The 17,960-nt window shown below is 38.0% G+C and overlaps 1 protein-coding gene across 4 annotated transcripts; it reads right to left on the reverse strand.

The window, feature by feature from the left end:
* Positions 1 to 32: 32 nt before the first annotated feature.
* hnrpkl (heterogeneous nuclear ribonucleoprotein K, like) lies at positions 33 to 14,607 on the reverse strand. Of its 4 annotated transcripts, none has more exons than XM_041969147.1 (16): positions 14,413 to 14,607; positions 12,897 to 13,006; positions 12,209 to 12,306; positions 12,060 to 12,116; positions 11,149 to 11,192; positions 9,794 to 9,866; positions 8,506 to 8,619; positions 8,088 to 8,216; positions 7,559 to 7,866; positions 7,334 to 7,387; positions 7,127 to 7,163; positions 5,309 to 5,324; positions 2,866 to 2,898; positions 2,675 to 2,742; positions 2,412 to 2,581; positions 33 to 1,921 (listed from the first exon to the last, which is right to left on the reverse strand). In XM_041969147.1, exons 2-16 carry the CDS (start codon positions 12,961 to 12,963, stop codon positions 1,891 to 1,893), a joined length of 1,299 nt encoding a protein of 432 aa, XP_041825081.1. In that variant the 5' UTR covers positions 12,964 to 13,006; positions 14,413 to 14,607; the 3' UTR covers positions 33 to 1,890. The 4 variants fall into 4 exon arrangements, with proteins under 4 accessions (XP_041825081.1, XP_041825080.1, XP_041825082.1 ...); XM_041969146.1 differs by lacking the exon at positions 14,413 to 14,607 and adding an exon at positions 14,238 to 14,390; XM_041969148.1 differs by lacking the exon at positions 14,413 to 14,607 and adding an exon at positions 14,021 to 14,074.
* Between the last annotated feature and the right edge of the window lie 3,353 nt (positions 14,608 to 17,960).

A 17,960-nucleotide genomic window follows, 5' to 3' on the forward strand; every position in this document is an offset into this window, starting at 1 on the left:
TCTCCGTTGTGCCAAGAAAAACACACAACTCGTGAGCTGACAGACTTTATTTAATAAACACCTGCAGCTACTACAGATATCACACAGAATACACCCCAAGCTGCACACTCATATCAAACTGCTTCTTTAGAGGTCATTTGAAAAACTTCAAAAACGTATTATTTTTTTAAAATGGTTAAAATTAAAAGCAAGGATAAATGCATGCAACTTATGAGATACTGAGACTGGAATACAGCAAGTCCATCCCTCTGAGTGGTGGAAAAGAAATCAAATGATTAAAAAAAAAAAATCCTGATGGCCCTGAGATGCAGCATCACACAACCAAAAACATGTCACACAAAATGACATAATTAAATCTGCATGCTATAAAACAAACTTTGGAAAACTACTTTAAAAAAAATCCTACAAATTTCAAGATTAAAAAAAAAGTTTCTGAAAGGTTTACTGTTCTGCTTTCTGGCAAAGGTTTCCTTTTTAATATATTTTGTAAAATGCTGCACATCTTGCCATTGCGTTTTATAATCTTTTGGCACCTCTGAGCCACCGTATAAAAGAGAAGCAAAGGCTGAAACAATCCAACCTCTCATGAAACAACTATTTATGCAAATAAATACACACTTTATACATCTTTGTCTTTCTATGAAAAACAAAACGTTCCATTTTTTTTTTTGCACAAACAATCTGGCACTTTAATGACAACTTAAAGCAAATCAAACATTCGGGGGAAAACATGTTTATTTGCCCTCTAGCTGGAACTGCCTCAAAGTCTGGAACCAGCTTGGTTCTGCTGAATAACAACAAAGAGCACCAACTGCACCAGGACCTCAGCAATATTCCCGTTATCCAGCATTTCTTGTTTTATGCAATTTTGATTTGGAAGGTAGGATATAAAAGTCCAAGCGCCCAAGAGTTTCAAAGCCCCTCCTCCCAATTGAACAAATTACTAAAAAGAGGCATTTACATGTGAGCCTTAAAGGCACCATTACAACCAGACAAAGCCAGTCTGGTTCTTTGCTAGTTTCCAAACTTTATGCTAAACTAAGTTCCTTTGATGAACCTTCATATTTTACCTCCAATGATGAGGCCAGTCTCACAAAAACATTTCAGAATGGTTTTAATTTTACAATTAGTCTAATGTGAATCACAGTGATAAATACAAATTTAATTTTAGAGTTAGCAAACGTACATCCTGTCCATCTCTGAAAAAAAGACTGTTTCTAAATTAACAGTCAATGCTCATGTGTTCTTTCTTCATAATAAACTAGAAAACGTGAACATTAGTTTTATTCCTCATAAAACTGGCCAATGAGATTACCCTTTGATTATCTCAGCTCCTAAATTATATCATGTTAAATTAACTTATTTACTAATATGACTCAAGACGACTGAATTTAAGCCCATTTTACATTTAACCCCCCCCCCCCCCCAAAAAAAAAAAAAAAAAAAAAAAACATTCTTGGACCCATCTATCTTCTTTAAAATGCACATCTTCATTAGGACAGTGTGCTTAAAATTTTGAGGGACCAAAAAAAAATTAAATAAAATAAAACTGAACAAAACGTCTGAACAAACTATTACATTCTGCATGCTGTACTGAAATGAGACAAAAGGCCCAGGGCCGGCTCACAACACAAAGTTCTCACACAGATGGGTTCACTCCAGTGATAGCACAAAAATCTTCTCCCAAAAATATTTGAATATAATCACCTGCACAGAAATGCTGACTTGTAAAAGAAAAGAAGTTTCGATTCATACATAGGTGTGGTGTGAGACAGTGAGGGGAGGGGGCAAATCTACCCAAAGCAGCGGAATGTTTGCTCTGAATAGAGAGGGGGGGGGGGTAACAGTATGGCAGCATGGCTTCATTTTTCTCCTTCACTTCCTCCTTCCTTAGAAGAACCGACCAGAGTACTGCCTCACACTGAAACGAGACAGATACAAGAACCGAAAACATGAAGTATATTTACACGAACAAGGACATATACATATATGAGCAGGGGAGGGGGGGTAGCCACTGAGAGCCACTTAGTTATTTGGTGTTGACAAGGGATGTGACTGAACTGTGTGCTCCAAATGAGGAGCTTCTGTATTTACATAATCAATTAATCTTCCAATTACTGGCTTGACTGATAAATTTACGATTAAACATGTATGAAAATAGTTTACAGTCACGTAACACAAACCGCACCTCTTCCCATTTGAGATGGGGCCACAAATGGTTAATTTGTGGTAACTGTCAGCTCTAGAGAAAAGTACTGCTCTGTAGTTCCCTTTCTGTTGTGTTTAACTTGAAGCTGTGATCTATAATAATAAACTCTGTGTTATGCCGTGTACATTTATTTGAAAACAAAAATGTAATAACTTAGTAACACTAGTGCGATAATGATGATGTTTGTGGGAAAAACACATGCCTGTTTTGCAGTAGGTACTGGGCGTTCTGGATCTGGTCTTGCGTCCCTGTGATGGTGATGATGCGGTCCTCAGAGCCCTCTAGTGGTTCATCGATTTTGATGGATGCCCCAGACTCATGGCGGATCTGCTTGATCCTCTGGCCGCCCTTACCGATGATTGAACCCGCCAACTGCAGAACAACAGCCACACAGGCCCAAAAGAAATGGATTTGGAAGTGCTATTTCATCCATGTCACCATTTTAACCAGTCATGCTTTACTTACATCTTTTGGGATGGTGACTTGTGTTGTAATGACCGGGCCTCCGATATCGCTGTATGACCCTCTACCACCTAGACAGTGAGTAGAGAACATTTGAGGGGAGGTTGTCTTTGACTGAAACACACATCAAGAAAAACAATCCCTTCAGGTCAGGAAACAAGACTCTGGGACAGTAACTATCCATCCCAACTCACCATACTGAAAGAGATCCCAGGAAGAATTGTTGTCTTTGAAAACAATGAAAAGGAAACAAGAAAGTGAAAAATGAAAATATACCTTAGGAAGTGTGAAGAGAATAGATAAAGTGGTAGTAAACAAGTTGTACAGCCTGAATGTCCAAGACAACAGCTGCAGTGATTAAAAACAAACAATATAGACACATCTAATTAGACTTTTTAGGGTTTAAATTTTATTTTATTGGCTGACAGGAAGGCTGTCCTAATATTTTATATTTTTAAGAGTACTTCCATATTTTGTTTTACATAAAAATTGTCATACTTCATTTTCTAAAGATTATAGCTTTAGAGAAATAAGTGCATTTTGCGATATTAAGAGAAATGCTGCTAATAATAATAATAATAATAATAATAATAATAATAAGAAGAAGAAGTAGAAGTCATTGTTAAACAGCTCAGCCGGATAAAAGGAGATGATTCATAAAACCTCGGAGGAAAATTACAAAACTATTTTCACGTAACTGAAAGAATAATTTCTGTGGTTGCAAACATTTTAATATGAGCTCAAACAAATGTGTCTGTGTGTCTTAGCTATGTTAGTTAAAGGATGCAGCATGTCAGCCCTTGTAGCCACAACTGGACACTAAGTTTAATAACTTTTAGAGAGAAGTGCTGCAAACATTTACAGTTTATTCGTGCAATAAAAAGGGGCTTATTGGGAAAGATCACAATTGCATTATATGAACACAATCATAATGAACGGGACTAATGGGAATTATTATGATTTAATGGGATTACAATCTCATTACAATAAACTGGACTGAACAAGACGGCTCCTTTAAAACTGCCTTGAGATGACCTGGTGCTGTTTTACATGGTACCATGCAAATAAACTGAATTTTACTTTATGCCAAACTTTTCTAATAATTATTTAGAAAATACAGTAATTTACAATAAAATATGATTTAATCATTTATTATATAGTAAAACTGTCAGCCACACAGGCTTTTTTCAAGTTTCTTTTAAACAGCTGCTGCCTACATTTTCCGTCATCTAAAGTGATGCAGAGATTAGGTAACTATTCATCTAATTTCCAGTTTAATGTTATAAAAAGTCCCACATCGCAAGCAAATTAAAGCAAATCTTCTATGTCCCAGACGTGTTGTTCAAAGGATGGCTCCAAAACACAACAATGAAGCCCTCCTGTAAGCAAACCTTGCCATTTCATTCCTGTCCTAACAAACTATTTGCAGTCCTGAACCTTAGGAAAGCATAACTTTCTCCAAGAGAAATCAAGATATCAATAGCTGAATTCAGAGCACAGACTTCGCTTTTAACTTTGATTAAAATCACTATCAAACTTTGTCTGAATCTGAATTGCAGCCTAGCACATCCCTTTTATTTCAAACTTTTTCTACTGTCAGACAACAGAAAGAAAAACAAGTATTAATGATTTGGCTTTAGTGAAAAGCAGGATATATGAAGTCAGAAGTAGGGGGAGAATCAAACAGAAAAGGGGACAGAAAAAAGCCAGAGACGTTTGCGTTACAAAAGAAGAAAGAGGCCATTTCAAAAGACAGCAACTGCATCAGATAGTTGAATTGGATTATTTCAAGGCTACATGCTACATGTAGCTCCATTCACAATCAACATTTGCAACTGCATTCATAAATATCCTTTAAGTTTTTAAGATAATCTAGATAGCATTTATAAATCCTGCCTGAAATAATTATATCTATATATTTTTTTTTTTTTTGTTTGTTTTTTTTTTGCACCAATTGCCGTTTGTAACAACCCTTAGAAATGCAAAACTAGAAAAAGAATTTAAAATAAGACACCAAGTTGTGAATAAAATGAGGCAAGCATTCTGACCCGGGGAGAATAGAAAAAAAACAACTTCTGCACAGTTGGTGTGGCTGAAATAACATCGACATTTACAAACAATAGCACCACCCCCAGCATTACACCTTAAATTATAGTATTATTAATAAAAAACTGACAGTTGAATATCAGAGACAGAATGATGGAAACACAGAGGCTGGGACGTGATGAACATTCAAAAATGTATTTGAATGTTCTGCAAGCCCCACCATAAAGTATCAGGTATTATCAATAGTACCACCCACTGTTCAGTGCTTAGGTATGTAGAATACAGTGTTTTTACAGCAGTCCATCTATGATTTGGTCCAGTCAGGCTGACAACTTGGAATCTAGAAAGTTCATAACCTTGAGGAAAGTTTCTGCATTGAAAATATTGCGTCTACCACATGCAACTAAAGTATGGGGCAAATACCAATTTTGCATACAATGAAATGTTTTCTTTGAATTTTGAATTTCAGCAGATATGAAGCAGACAAATAGAAGTGTGTCAGCAACTTCATTGGGACTTTAAATAATGGCAGAATAATTCTGATTAAATCAACTTAATCTATGCAGGATTTACAAGTATATAAATACTCACCATATCCACCTCCACTCTGCATTTCAGGATCGAATGAATAGAAAAGGGAAAACAAAGGATGTAAGAAAATTGCACTGATGTAAAAATAAAGACAGAGCTCTCAGAGATATATATATATATATATATATATATATATATATATATATGTATATATATAAAATCTCAATATTAAACCATAAACTATAAACTCATTAACCATTTATGTGGGACATTGATGCCTTAAATATTGCCTGAAAAGTACACAAATGTTTTAAAATCTGTGGCAAAAAGGGTGCTACACTGTTTAGATGAGTATGCTGAATAGACTGACATAAAGCTGACCTGAGAAATGAACAAATACTTGTTAAAAAAAGATTTACCACTTATGTATAAATAACTAAGAAACCTCAAAAGCTTTCAGCACCAAAAGATCACAAGGATCCAACCTCTCGAGTACACACACAGTCCTTCATGACAAGCATCGGAAAGCATCAGTAGTTAAACCTGCTCATCAAGTGCATAAGTCTTCGGAAAGATCAGCTAAAATTAGTTTGAAGTTTGGAAAATTAAGTGTTTTTCAGATGTTAATTTCTATTTCAAACAAACTCTTCTTCTGTCCAACAAAATAACCAAAATATTAAATTACCCGACTATACTGACTCGGTACAATTTTACCTTTAATATGGCTCTGACAATAGGAGAGAGAGTTCAAATATTACAATTAGGGCTGCACAATATATCGAGATTTTCAAATATATCGAGACTTTATCAGATGCAATATAGAAAGAGGGAAAATCGTTTATATCGAGATGGCTTGTTTTAAATTAAAAGCATCTTTTGTTTTGCATTTTGCACAGCTGTATTTTTGTCTTGGTCATTGAAAAGTATTTTAATTTGTTTTAGGAGCATTAATTTAATATAAAGGTACTTTAATTTCAGTCAGCTGTTTTAATGCACATGTGCTGCTGATCGTTAATAAAAGTATATTTAGCACTGAAGACTGTAAATTAGAGCTGTCTTGTTTGTTACTTGACAAAAAATAAATAAATAAAATAAAATAATCGAGAAATATATTGTGTATCGTGATTCAGGTAAAATATATCGAGATATAAGATTTGGTTCATATCATATCTTATCAAGGAATGAATTGCCCTAAATATTAAGATGCATGGAAATAATTTCTCTTAACAGCCATACAGACTTTTTTGGTCTACCTACATTATTCAGAGCAAGATATAAAGCACAATGTCCCAAATTAAATAAAAAACTTAATTCCTTTATTATTCAATCCTGTGAACACTATTAAATTTACAGTATGCAGCAGTAACCTAACTTATGTTTTATAAAGCCTTCAGATGACTCTTAAAGCTCACAATATTAAAAAATTAAAAGGATACATGTGTGATTTGTGACATTTTCTTGGACATTGAGATTACATCTCAAGAGTTATCTGGCATCTAATAAAAAAAAATTTGATCAAAACATATTCTTCAGCCTTTTAACAAAAAACTATTTGCTTTCAGCAACAACCTGCAAGGAACTGCTTCAGGAATTGCTTTGGTTTCAGCTCAAGTTCATTTGCTAGCCTGGTGAATCTCTGCACTACGCACTCAGCTGCTCTGTGGTAACCACGGAGACAACTGTTGCCAGGCAACAACAGGCCTACATGAGGGTGCATACACAGTGGAAACAGCAGCAATGTCCAAGCTTCTTTACTCGTGATACACTCAAAAAAAAAAAAAAAAAAAAAAAAAACCTAATGCATTCACTTCATTTGAAACATAATTTCAAACTACATGGACGTAGAAAGCGTCAAAATGCATGCACATGACAACTCACCATGCTGTCGTAACGGTCTCCTCTGCTTCTTCTGTCACTATGATCAAAAATAAATAATATTTATGCATTAATGAGGTTATCAGAGGAGTCCTGGACTGATACTTGGGAGATGGCCTGTAATTAAACTTCCCAATTTCTGCCAGTGAACACGCAAAATGGACATTTTGCTCCGCTTTGCAATGAAATTAAAGTGACAGTGCTCCTCACCTTGGTCTGTCGTCCATGCTACTATGATAGCTGCCGTGTGAATACCTGTCACCTCTGCAAACAATGACAAAGAAAAATAGGGAGTGAAGAAAAAAGAAATGAAAACAATCAAAGGAATTGCAACAGCCGGGTATCTAATGGTTTGGTTCATGGCTTTACTTTTCTTTTAACTGGACCAAACAGACTTAGTTAGAAAACACTAAAGTTACTTGGCTCCATCCTCACCCTCCTCTTGGTGGTGGTGGTGGGGGAAGAGGCAGGTTACGTGCTCGACTCCCTCCTCGCCCCCCCCTGCTGAGTGGTGGTGGAGGACCTCGGCGGGGGCTCATGTCATCATAATCCCTTCTGGAGGGAGGCAGTGGTCTGCTGCCACGCACAGGTGGCATGCGCTCAAAATTACCACGTACACGAATGGGGAACCCACCCATAGGCCGTCTGCCCCTGTCCTCAAATAACATGGTGAAGCCGCCATAGTCGTATGTCTCATCATAGAAGTTAGGGTCATAAGGCTGGGCACGACCTTTGATTGGAGCCTACAAATTGAATAAAAAATATAAGTTGAGGAGGAAATATAAATAATTGCGAAAAATCAAACGTTAAAACAAAAACATTACATCATGCTGAATTATTGATACTTAGAAAAATAAGTCAATATAAAGTCATGAGCTTCTAGATTTAAAAGCATTCTTACTGCAAGAGACACCTGTATATGGTGCATATAAGCTTTTAACAGACCTCAAGGGTGGAAGCTCACCTCTGAAACCAGCTCCAGAATGACTTTTATACATTCAATGACACGTTCTGGCTTTCCTCCCACTAAGACAACTCTGTCAGTGGAGTGTGGACAGCACTCCTGAAACAACTTGATAGTGGTCTGGGTGTTCTACAGTACAGATATGGAAATACTTAAGAGTCAACTTTTAATCACTGATTCAGAGAAAGTCAAGAGCACCAGTAAAAACAATTTCCAATTAAATACATGTATACAATACATGGGTGGGTTAAAAAACATGCAAGAACTTTTGGAAAATTAAGACGAACCAGACAACTAGAAGGAAAAAAGAAAACCTACAACGGGGGACAAACATATTAATTGTTCACACAGTAATTATCATTAACAGGTGATCTATTAGTGCAGGGGATGTGAGCTGGTACTCGGGACCAGGTCCTACCTCTCTCAGCTCCTTTATCTTGGCCCCTTTCACGCCAATGATGCCACCAGCCAAGCTCTGATGGATCAGCAGGCGAAGCTCACAGTCAAAATCCATCCCGCTGTAATGTTGGTACTACCGAAACAATGCAACAAGAGTAGTTATGGCTCAGTATGGACTTTCCACTTTTTACAGTTTAATTTTCACCGTGGCTGCTTTCTGGTTGCTCTGTGGTTTACTGCAAAGTGGGCTGCAAATGGTATTCACCAAAGTGGGATTAATGGTAGGGAGCAGGAAAGACCAGTTCAAAAGGAAACTTTGAATTTTGTAGGAAAGACCTGAACCACAGTTCATCACTTCTCAATAAATCAAACAGCGAGCAGTGATAGCACCCTGACTGAGTTCCAACCAAAAAACAGAGAATTTGCTAAACACTTTATGTCCACTGTAACAGCAACAGATATTGTTGGGATTTAAGTTAAGCTACCTAAAAACAACAATGTTTAAAAACTACAGAAATTCTCACATCTTCAGGAAAACAATGGAATGTAACATCTCACTGTAACTGTGTCAAAACATATAACAATGACATTAAAACACAATTTCAATTTATCTGTGTCAAGAAATGTGAAAGTTTGTATAAGAGAAAGATTGTAAGGATAAGAATATATTGTTTGGAAACACACTGAATGATCAGAAAATGTGAAGCTGAATTTCAGTTTTGCAGCGTGAAAGACATTTACGAGCAAAAATGAAAGATTTCATATGAATCAGACATCTTAAGAGAAACATTTACCACTCCTGGCTAAAAAAAAACAGTATAAGAAAATCTCCTACATCGTTCATAAAAGGTAGACAAGGAAAAAATTTGAGCAGATTTAGGGTATCTGACCAAATGAGTTAACATTACAAAAGTTCTTATTTTGCCCTTGCATGTCATTACTGGCAAATCAGTTGTGCCATGTCGCCATGGTCTACAGCTTTACAGATCAGTGGTAAAAGAAATAAAAAGAAAAGTACAGATTTAGCATGTGATCAGATTCTGGTGTTAGTGGTTTGTTTAAGTCTAATAATTTCTTAAAGATAAAAATGCTTTGTGTATTTTCCTGTTAATGTTAACTTTTCTGACCACAAGATACACTGCACATCCTTATGATACACAATGTGAAAAAAATAAATGAGCAGAAAAGCAAGAGTTGAGCTGTTAAATCTAAAATTTTTAATAGTTGTATGACCTACAGGTAAGGGGTTTTAAGTCTGAGAGTCATCACTAATCCTGGTCTGCTTTCTGCTTTAATACACAGCTTACCTCCTCTAGAGTTGGGATGATTTTCAGCAGAATCTCTCCAATAGTGTCGATGCCGGCGTTCACACTGAGGATTCTGTCAGGAACCAATTTGGCCAAAAAGAAGCCAGGCATTACAAAAGGGTTATAGAGTGAAACAGAGAGCTAAACCTGATCAAAATAATATAATATAGTCCAGCAAACAGGCAAAGACAGACTCATGAAAGGTTTCAATTTACAAAAAAAACAAAAAAAAAAGGTAAAAGGAAAAAAATAAAAAGGAGCAATTAGAACTGCCGCATACTATGAAAAGTTGTTACTTTTCCCCAACACTTTACTTATGAAATAAGCAGCAGCCTTGCAGTGAATCAAATAACGAATCTAATACTGAAATACTTTAGAACGGCTAAAATAAACGTGAAAGAGGCCACAAAGAGTTCGGGGAGGGGGTGCGAGCGGGAGAGATCTTCAATAACCATCCCACCACCAGCAAGTTGGGGAAAAGGACAGTATCAATCTAAAACTATAGCTTCCATAAAAACTGCGCCACCAGCACACCTTCTCATTGTGACCAGGGAGTTGGATAGAGGGGGTGGGGTGGGGTGGGTGGTGGAGGAAAGAGGGCAAGGGCTCTGAGGTGAGAGGAGACGGGGTGGGCAGAAGAAAACAGTAACAGAGCAGAAGGGTTGAGGTGGGGAAGAAAATGTGTGGTTACCAACTGTGGCAGAGAACAGGAGCAGGTTGGGAGGGTTATGAAAGGCTTGGTAGGCAGATCTGATCTGATGCGGCCAGAGGGCAATTTAACAGAGGGGAAGCAGCACAATGAAATCAAGAGACAACATTAATGAAGTGACAGAGCGGGGAGACAGAGCCTCCAAACGAGAGCAAACACGCTCTTAGAGATCATGGACAGTGATGCTGAAAAACAGTAGGGAGGTAAGGGGTTGTGGAAGAAGAGGGGTGGAGGTAAGGGGGAGGCCAGGTGGGTCACAGAGGACAGAGCAAGAAAGAGATGTCTGCTTTCCACACGTTTCATGGTAAAAAATAAACACCACAGCAAGGACAAAACAACATCCAACTGCTGTGTCATCAGGTAGAAAATAACTACTTGGTTGTGGGCTGTCAGTGATTCTCTGCATGGATAATTAGCTGTTTGACAGAAAGTCCAACTTAATGGAAATACTAAAAATGGACAGAAAAATCAAAAAGAACAATACATGTCTCTTACAAGTGGAGGAAGGGGTGTTTGTGGGAAGGGGGAGGGGTGGAAACTGTAATATATATATAAAAATGTTTAAAAGAAAACAGAAGGCAAGTTATCAAAGACATGTGTTTCACTGTTCTAATCAGGCAGTGAGGCAATAACTGGTGGGACATACCGCTCGGGGCCACTGCTGTCTGGGACTGATACACTGGCATTGTACTGCATGGGCCGAGGTGGTGGTGGTGGTGGAGGAAGTTGGCATTGGGCGGGGGCATTCAATCACATCATGTCAAGTTAGGTGCCCGAATAAGCAGGGGCACAGTTTATGGGCAGGGCCAACCGGGAGTGTCAGGTGGGCGGGCGGGCGTTCAGGGGCGGGCGGAGGTTGGGCCAACGTCAAGGTGGGCAACGCAGGAGGGGCATGTCGATCCAGTACATGGGCAACAGAGGAAGGTGGCCAAAAGTGAAAACAAAAAAAGTAAAGGAGAAAGGAAGAGGGGGAGAAGGAATACAGTTTTAATTGAATACAAGCTACACTTTGTCCCAAAAAGTGAAATGAGAAACTGTGATGAGTGAAGAACAGGAGGTGTGACTTGGAGAAAATAAGTATAATAACGTATCTACAACACTACAGATTTACAGCCGAGGGAAACTAAAGGAAAATTAAAAGCCCTTTCAAATCGGGCTTTAAGGAACCTGTTACTTCATATGGCTTCTACAAACAGATGTGAACTGAAATCAGGTTCACAACAGGACTAAAAACCAAATCCAACACAACTGTCTAATAAAGCCTTCCTCATCTGTCCAACTTTGCTTCATTGTAGTACTAATGCATGTCAGTTATAGTCTAATGATAGAAACTGACAGGAATAAAATCTGGGCCAGTTTCTGTGGGAATGCAGTGAAAAGGGCTTGGGATTAGAAGGGATTTAGGTATGGATCATTTCAATTGAAATAACCTCCCAAAAAATAGTTACAGTTATCACCAACAAGACCCCCACAGGATCTGCAACACAGGCAGTATTAGCCAGGTAAACTTTCCTCTCGTGTGCAGGCATACTTGCAGCTGTTAATCCATTTACTCACATCTGTCCGCAGGGCTTTTATGTTCTTTCCACCTTTTCCAATTACTGCGCCGGCATTCTGTTTAGAAAAAAAAGAAAAAAAAAAAAAAAAAAGCTTTGATCAACAGCAGAAAAACAACTAATACTCCTCACAGTGTAAGCCCTCCTTACTTTGCTCTGAAGAAGTACACGCAGCTCCACCATCTCATCTGTGTTTCGTGAACGTTTGAATGCGTGTTCTTCATCCATGTCCTCAGCAGGGCGCTTACCTGACAGGAAAGACAAGATCCATCAAAACTGACCCAGACACCAACTTTAAAGGAGGCATTTAGAGAAGAATGGATTAGTGGTATTAATTATCTATTTATTGTCACAGATTATTATGATGGCCATACAATTAGCCAAAAAGAAATTAACCAAATCAGTTTAATAAAAGTGATAAAAAAAAAAATAAAAAAAACTACATGGCAAGTGCTAGAACTGCAGCACATTTTACCCAAAGAACTGGTTTCATTCAGCAGCCAACTGTAACCTGGACTGTCTCCAGCACCAACATGTACGCTTCCTGGATTAAAACAGCAGATCTGCTAAGAGCCTGCAGAACAGCAGTATCCTGGATGGGAGAATCCCTCAACCATCTGACAGAGCCACATGCTATGTAGTGACAGCCAGAAATGCAAAAGCTTATTTTTCTCTCAAGCACACCAGTTGGCCTGTATGTTTCTTAAACATTTCATTTATTATCATGTCAGGACAGGACGAGTTAATCATCTTCTCAGTGCATGAGTTAATTGCATGCAGTTTGCAATATGTGCATCAATTACTTTGAAGTAATAATTATCAAAAATGGATATCTTACCATTTGTGTCAGTATTGCTGAATGTAATGTCTTCGTCCTGTGATTCTTCTTTCATCTCCATTGTCATGCACCTGCAGTGGACAGCAAACTGGTTCCTCTCCTCAGATGTCCTAAAACGGTAGAAGAGGGCAATGATATAATTTCCTAAATCAAATTCTTCACATACAAAAACACAGCTGATCAATGACTATGTAGAGTTGCAACAAACTTTTTTCTTAGCTAATAAGCCTGAAAAACATTTTCCCAAGTATCCAGTCATTAAGCTCTTTCAGTTTGAATCGATAGTTATTTTTCTCACCACCTGTGGAAGAAACCACATCTGCTGTTTTTGTTTAATGTGTGTTTTGTTTTATGTTAAAATATTCAAAACCAATTATTGTCATTTAAAACATGTACAATATGTATTATTTAACTGTTTATCATTATGGAAAATTAAATTAACGGTTTTAAAATATATATGATATATTTTGATATATATATCAAAATTACACGACTGCTATAATTTGAAAATGTTCAGTAAATTTGCTTGATGCTTGACTGAAACAGTAATGGATCCAGTAAAATGTGACAAACCCAGCATGCATGATGACAGCAGATGTCCCAGAGGTGAGAGGCATTCATACACCTGTGCATTCCCGGTTCTATCAGTATGTTTGATGCGAACAGGGTTTATAATAATAACAATAATCATCTCGGGCCGAAGATTTTGATTGCAGTCTCAGAGGAGCCTCCGTGTACTCAGTGTACACATGCTGCCCTCTACATGCGCGGCCCACTGTTGCTAACTGACCAGTACACAAGCTGCCTAGACTTCTACAAACATCACTCCCACACCAAGGCCTTGCTTAACTTCAACGCCTGCATAGCTAAGGAATTAAGAGCACCTATTAACAAAAAATAAACAAATATATAAAAACATGGGGCTTACTGAAGCTGTCAGTCAGCTCATGTTTGCATGACATCCTCCAGAGAGCGCGACACTAGTGCAATTCAGGGCAAATCAAACATTGCTGTAATTAGCTCAACACACGAGGCATTTAATTATTTTTAAATTACAATAAAACGCCTTCATAGTGGAGAAAATGCGCAGCTCCATACAGGTAGTGGGAAACCTTGTTTCTCACCTGACATGTCTGTATACAAGCCAAAGTTAGCCTTAAGCGTTGTTGACATTGCTAATCAATGCTAACAGTTCTGCTAAGCTAGCCAATTGGTTTCTGTTTTTACGAGGCGTGTCTACCAGCCACACTGTCCACGTTGCGACCGCACAACACTCAGTGTTGAGAAATAACAAAGCAGCCAGCCTATTTTACTGTCAGTGACGATGTCTGATTTACTCACCTCCAGCTAGCAAACAGGATACCTGAGGTGACGACACAAGCTGAGCTATCAAAATATTACAATTATAAAAACAAAGCTGCGACAAAACCACGTTCACTGCGGTCCTCAACGGTCGCCTCGCCCTCAACGTTGGCAAGCGGGTAGCAGACAATGTGGAAGAGTTTGATTCGTTTACCTTCTCGCGGTGGTTTCTTGCACACGCTTGTCAAGTTAGCAAGGACGGGCGGAGCTAACAGAGCAAGTTAAATTCGACCAAAGATATCGATATATCTTTAGTGTCAGTCCAGCTTTTTATCTACATCGCTGATTATTGGAAGAATTATAGCTCCTCAGTATGACTGGCAGGCAGCTCGTCGTGCTTACTTGCCTAATACCCCACCTCCTCCGGAGGACACGGCGCCGTTCAACCTGCAATAATCACCGACGGAAATATTTGGGATTTTTTGCCCTGCACTAGGACTGTCAGGGTACATTATTTATGTTCTAGTAAGATCATTTTTACATTTGATCCAACAGATTCGACATTCAGTCGTTTCTTATTAATGTATGCATAATAATTTTAGTAGGAATCTTGGTCTGCTGTAAAAATGCAATGGTAAATGCTGAACACTCATAATTTTTTCTCTTAGTGACTTAGATAAGGTCACTTAGCTCAAGGATGTTTGTTAGATTTATGAATATCTAAAATTAGTCTAAATTCAATGTGAGAAGTCAAAAAGTGGTTTTCAAAATATGCTCTGAATAAAAGTATGAACAATATCCATCTCATTTATGTATACATGCTGTAAAATTCTTTCTACAGATAATGTTTCTCTCTCTCGCTTTTTATTTCATGTGGCTGATTTGACCAGTCGCAAATTAATTAAAGTAGTTTTGTATAGCATAGATAAAGTTTGTGTGTGTAACCCACAAGAATGAGCTGGAAGCTGATTGTTCAGATTGGCTATCAATGCAAGGTTCAAGGCAAGTTTGCCACCAGAAGTAAGGCCTCAGAGATGGATGTTGCAGGAGTGGCATCAAACTAAATTCTTTTACAGCTTATCTTTTTTCTCTATAGTGGTGCAATTTCTAAAGAGAGCTTTACAATTAAACAGTTGATTAAAAAGTCTTCATAGCTGCTTTAAATATACATATCCAGTCCAAATTCCAGTGTCCTTGCTGTACATCCTGGTAAGGTGGGTCAATGAGTTAATGCCTTGCTCAGTCTTGGCATATAGTATCCATAGTCAGTCTATTGCTATGGTCTGACTGAAGGGGGTTCAGGCTCATGAAGAACAGGAGTGGGGACAGGGCACCTCCTACCACGTCTGATAGTGACTTATACAGTGGCTTTGAATCCTCTTCCAGATTTGTTTTCCACATTCACTGAGTTCCTGATGAAGGCTCTTATGGTCCTGTTGATGTGGCTTTCTGTTTGTATTGTATTGTTATGCCCAGGTACATTGCTTTAACAAAGACCTTTATTTATATTTTATGCCTGTTGCTTTTATTTGGTTTCATTGTTTAACATTTTTAACTCCAGTGTTTTTCCTAATGGGGACCCTTCATGTCGGAGGCTATCCCTGCTTGGTCTGCAAGATTGTTGCCACAGTGATCACCCTTGTCTAGGTAGCTGTGGATCCTGGGCAGGCCACCTTTCCAGTGGTAGCAGCCTCTGTGGTCATGAGTGGGTTGACTCCCAGTGTGAACAGATCCCCAAGATAAATTTCCCTCACAGCAGCGTCAGCCCAGATGTTCTTTTCCTTATTAATATACAGTTAAAAAGACAGAAGCTAGAGGTTAGAGTCACAATAGGATGGAGGGTGTGGGTGATTGTGGTGGTGGGGTGGATGCATGCATGGTTTGTGTGTGTGTGTGTGTGTTTATACTTGGGTGTGTAAAAACTTGTTTTTGATTTGTCCCCAATTTTTTTTTTTAAATTTGTAAAGCACTTTGGGCTACATTTTGTATGAAAAGTGCTTTATAAATAATATTTGATTCGATTCGATTATAGTTCTAAGTATTCCAATATTCCATGAGTTCAGCTTTGAATCACAAGCTTTCTTGTTGTCTAGGCAGTGCACAGATTTGTATGTCTGATCTTACTGTCTCATGCAATGACTCTGTTGATCAGTAGCTGGTGTTTAGCTCCTCTGAGGCTACTTCTAATTCCTTTCTGAGCCCCACGGATGTAATGCCTACTCTTATCCACCTTGATGCTTGACAGAAGCTTTCATGTTGTACAGAGGCAGGTTATTGGCCAATAGTTAGAACTACTCCTTTCTGGGGGACCTTTCATGATCAGGACTATCCAACCTTTAAGTAGCCATTCAGGGTGAGCCCCATCCATGAGCAGTTGGTTCATGTGTGCTGCTTGGCATTCATGGAATAAAGATGATTTATTTAACCAGTAGTTGTGTATCATGTCAGGGCCTGGAACAGTTCAACTCTGCTTGGGCTTGGATGTCTGAGAGATTGCTGTGGTCAGCTCTTAGAGCCACATATACATATACAAATACATTATATATTTTTGTGGGAATTTCTAATGTCTGGTGAATGAGATTAAGTCAAAAATGCATTGGAATTGTCAGTTTATGTTTTATTCTTGCAAAAAGGATCAGTTCACACAATACAAAGTCTGTCAGAGAAGAGCTCACTGGCTCAACAGTGCAGTAACTATTTATAACATAGCATGCACCCTTAGAAAGTCCAATGGCTGGAAAGATAGAAGGAACTTTCTGCCAAAATGTTTCAATGCCTCTTTGAAGACTAGAGTTGTCTTAATGGAAGGGTGTGGAAATTTGTGTTAAATTAGATTTTTTTAAAAAAAGTTGCATATAAGCTCACAAATATAACTTAGCAGAATGATCAAACATTCAAGTTGTTTAATATTCTGCTTACACCCTATACTTAATTCACTGCCATATAAATGTAATAACATGACAAGGCCATGATATCAGACTTCTTAGGACCTCTCTGCCCATCTATTTCAAATTACATCCATATTTGACCTATTAATTTTTTTTATAGTGTTGTGTTTTGAATGCTTCCTGAAATATAAGCAAAGATCTATTGCAAACTAGAGCTCTCTCTTCCCTCTGCTATACTCTGAGGTTACCATGGAGACAGATATAATTCAGTTCTTGATGTTTCTCATAAAAAAAAAGCCTGCGTACATATTTTCATCTGCAACCATAGCGACACTTGACATTGTCCGTGCTATTTGTAAAAAGCAAGTCACCATAGCGACACTAACCATCCAGGCTGTGTCATAGATCATGTGTCCTGGCTGCCTCCTCATCATGAGGAAACTTAGGAATCTGTTGGTGAACAGGATTTTTGGTCAATTTGAAGATATTGTCCTCTTCATTGTCAGAATTACTGATCAGATTGAAAGGCAGGCAAGCTATGTGCTCTAGACATTTAAAGGTTAAATATATACACTGCAATTGAACTGTGTCAAAGTCAAGTACAAATTTATGAGTGAGGGCCAACATCATGTTTCCAGCCCCCAAATAACACTGAAAATACTTTAACCCTGTAATAAACAGGTCAGAGTTGATCCTGAAATGTCTTGAAGTTCAACCCAAACATCTATTTCTTCAATCTATTTATGTATTTTATATTTCTGTAATAATCTGTGCAAGAAATAAAATAAAAAGTATCAAAGAGTTAATTCAGCAAACACAGTTGTGCTCCTATATCTTGCACTGCTCAGAGACTTAAGTGAAACCTATTTGAAGT

Source organism: Melanotaenia boesemani, chromosome 19, assembly GCF_017639745.1.
Source record: "Melanotaenia boesemani isolate fMelBoe1 chromosome 19, fMelBoe1.pri, whole genome shotgun sequence".
Taxonomy (NCBI): Eukaryota; Metazoa; Chordata; class Actinopteri; order Atheriniformes; family Melanotaeniidae; genus Melanotaenia; species Melanotaenia boesemani.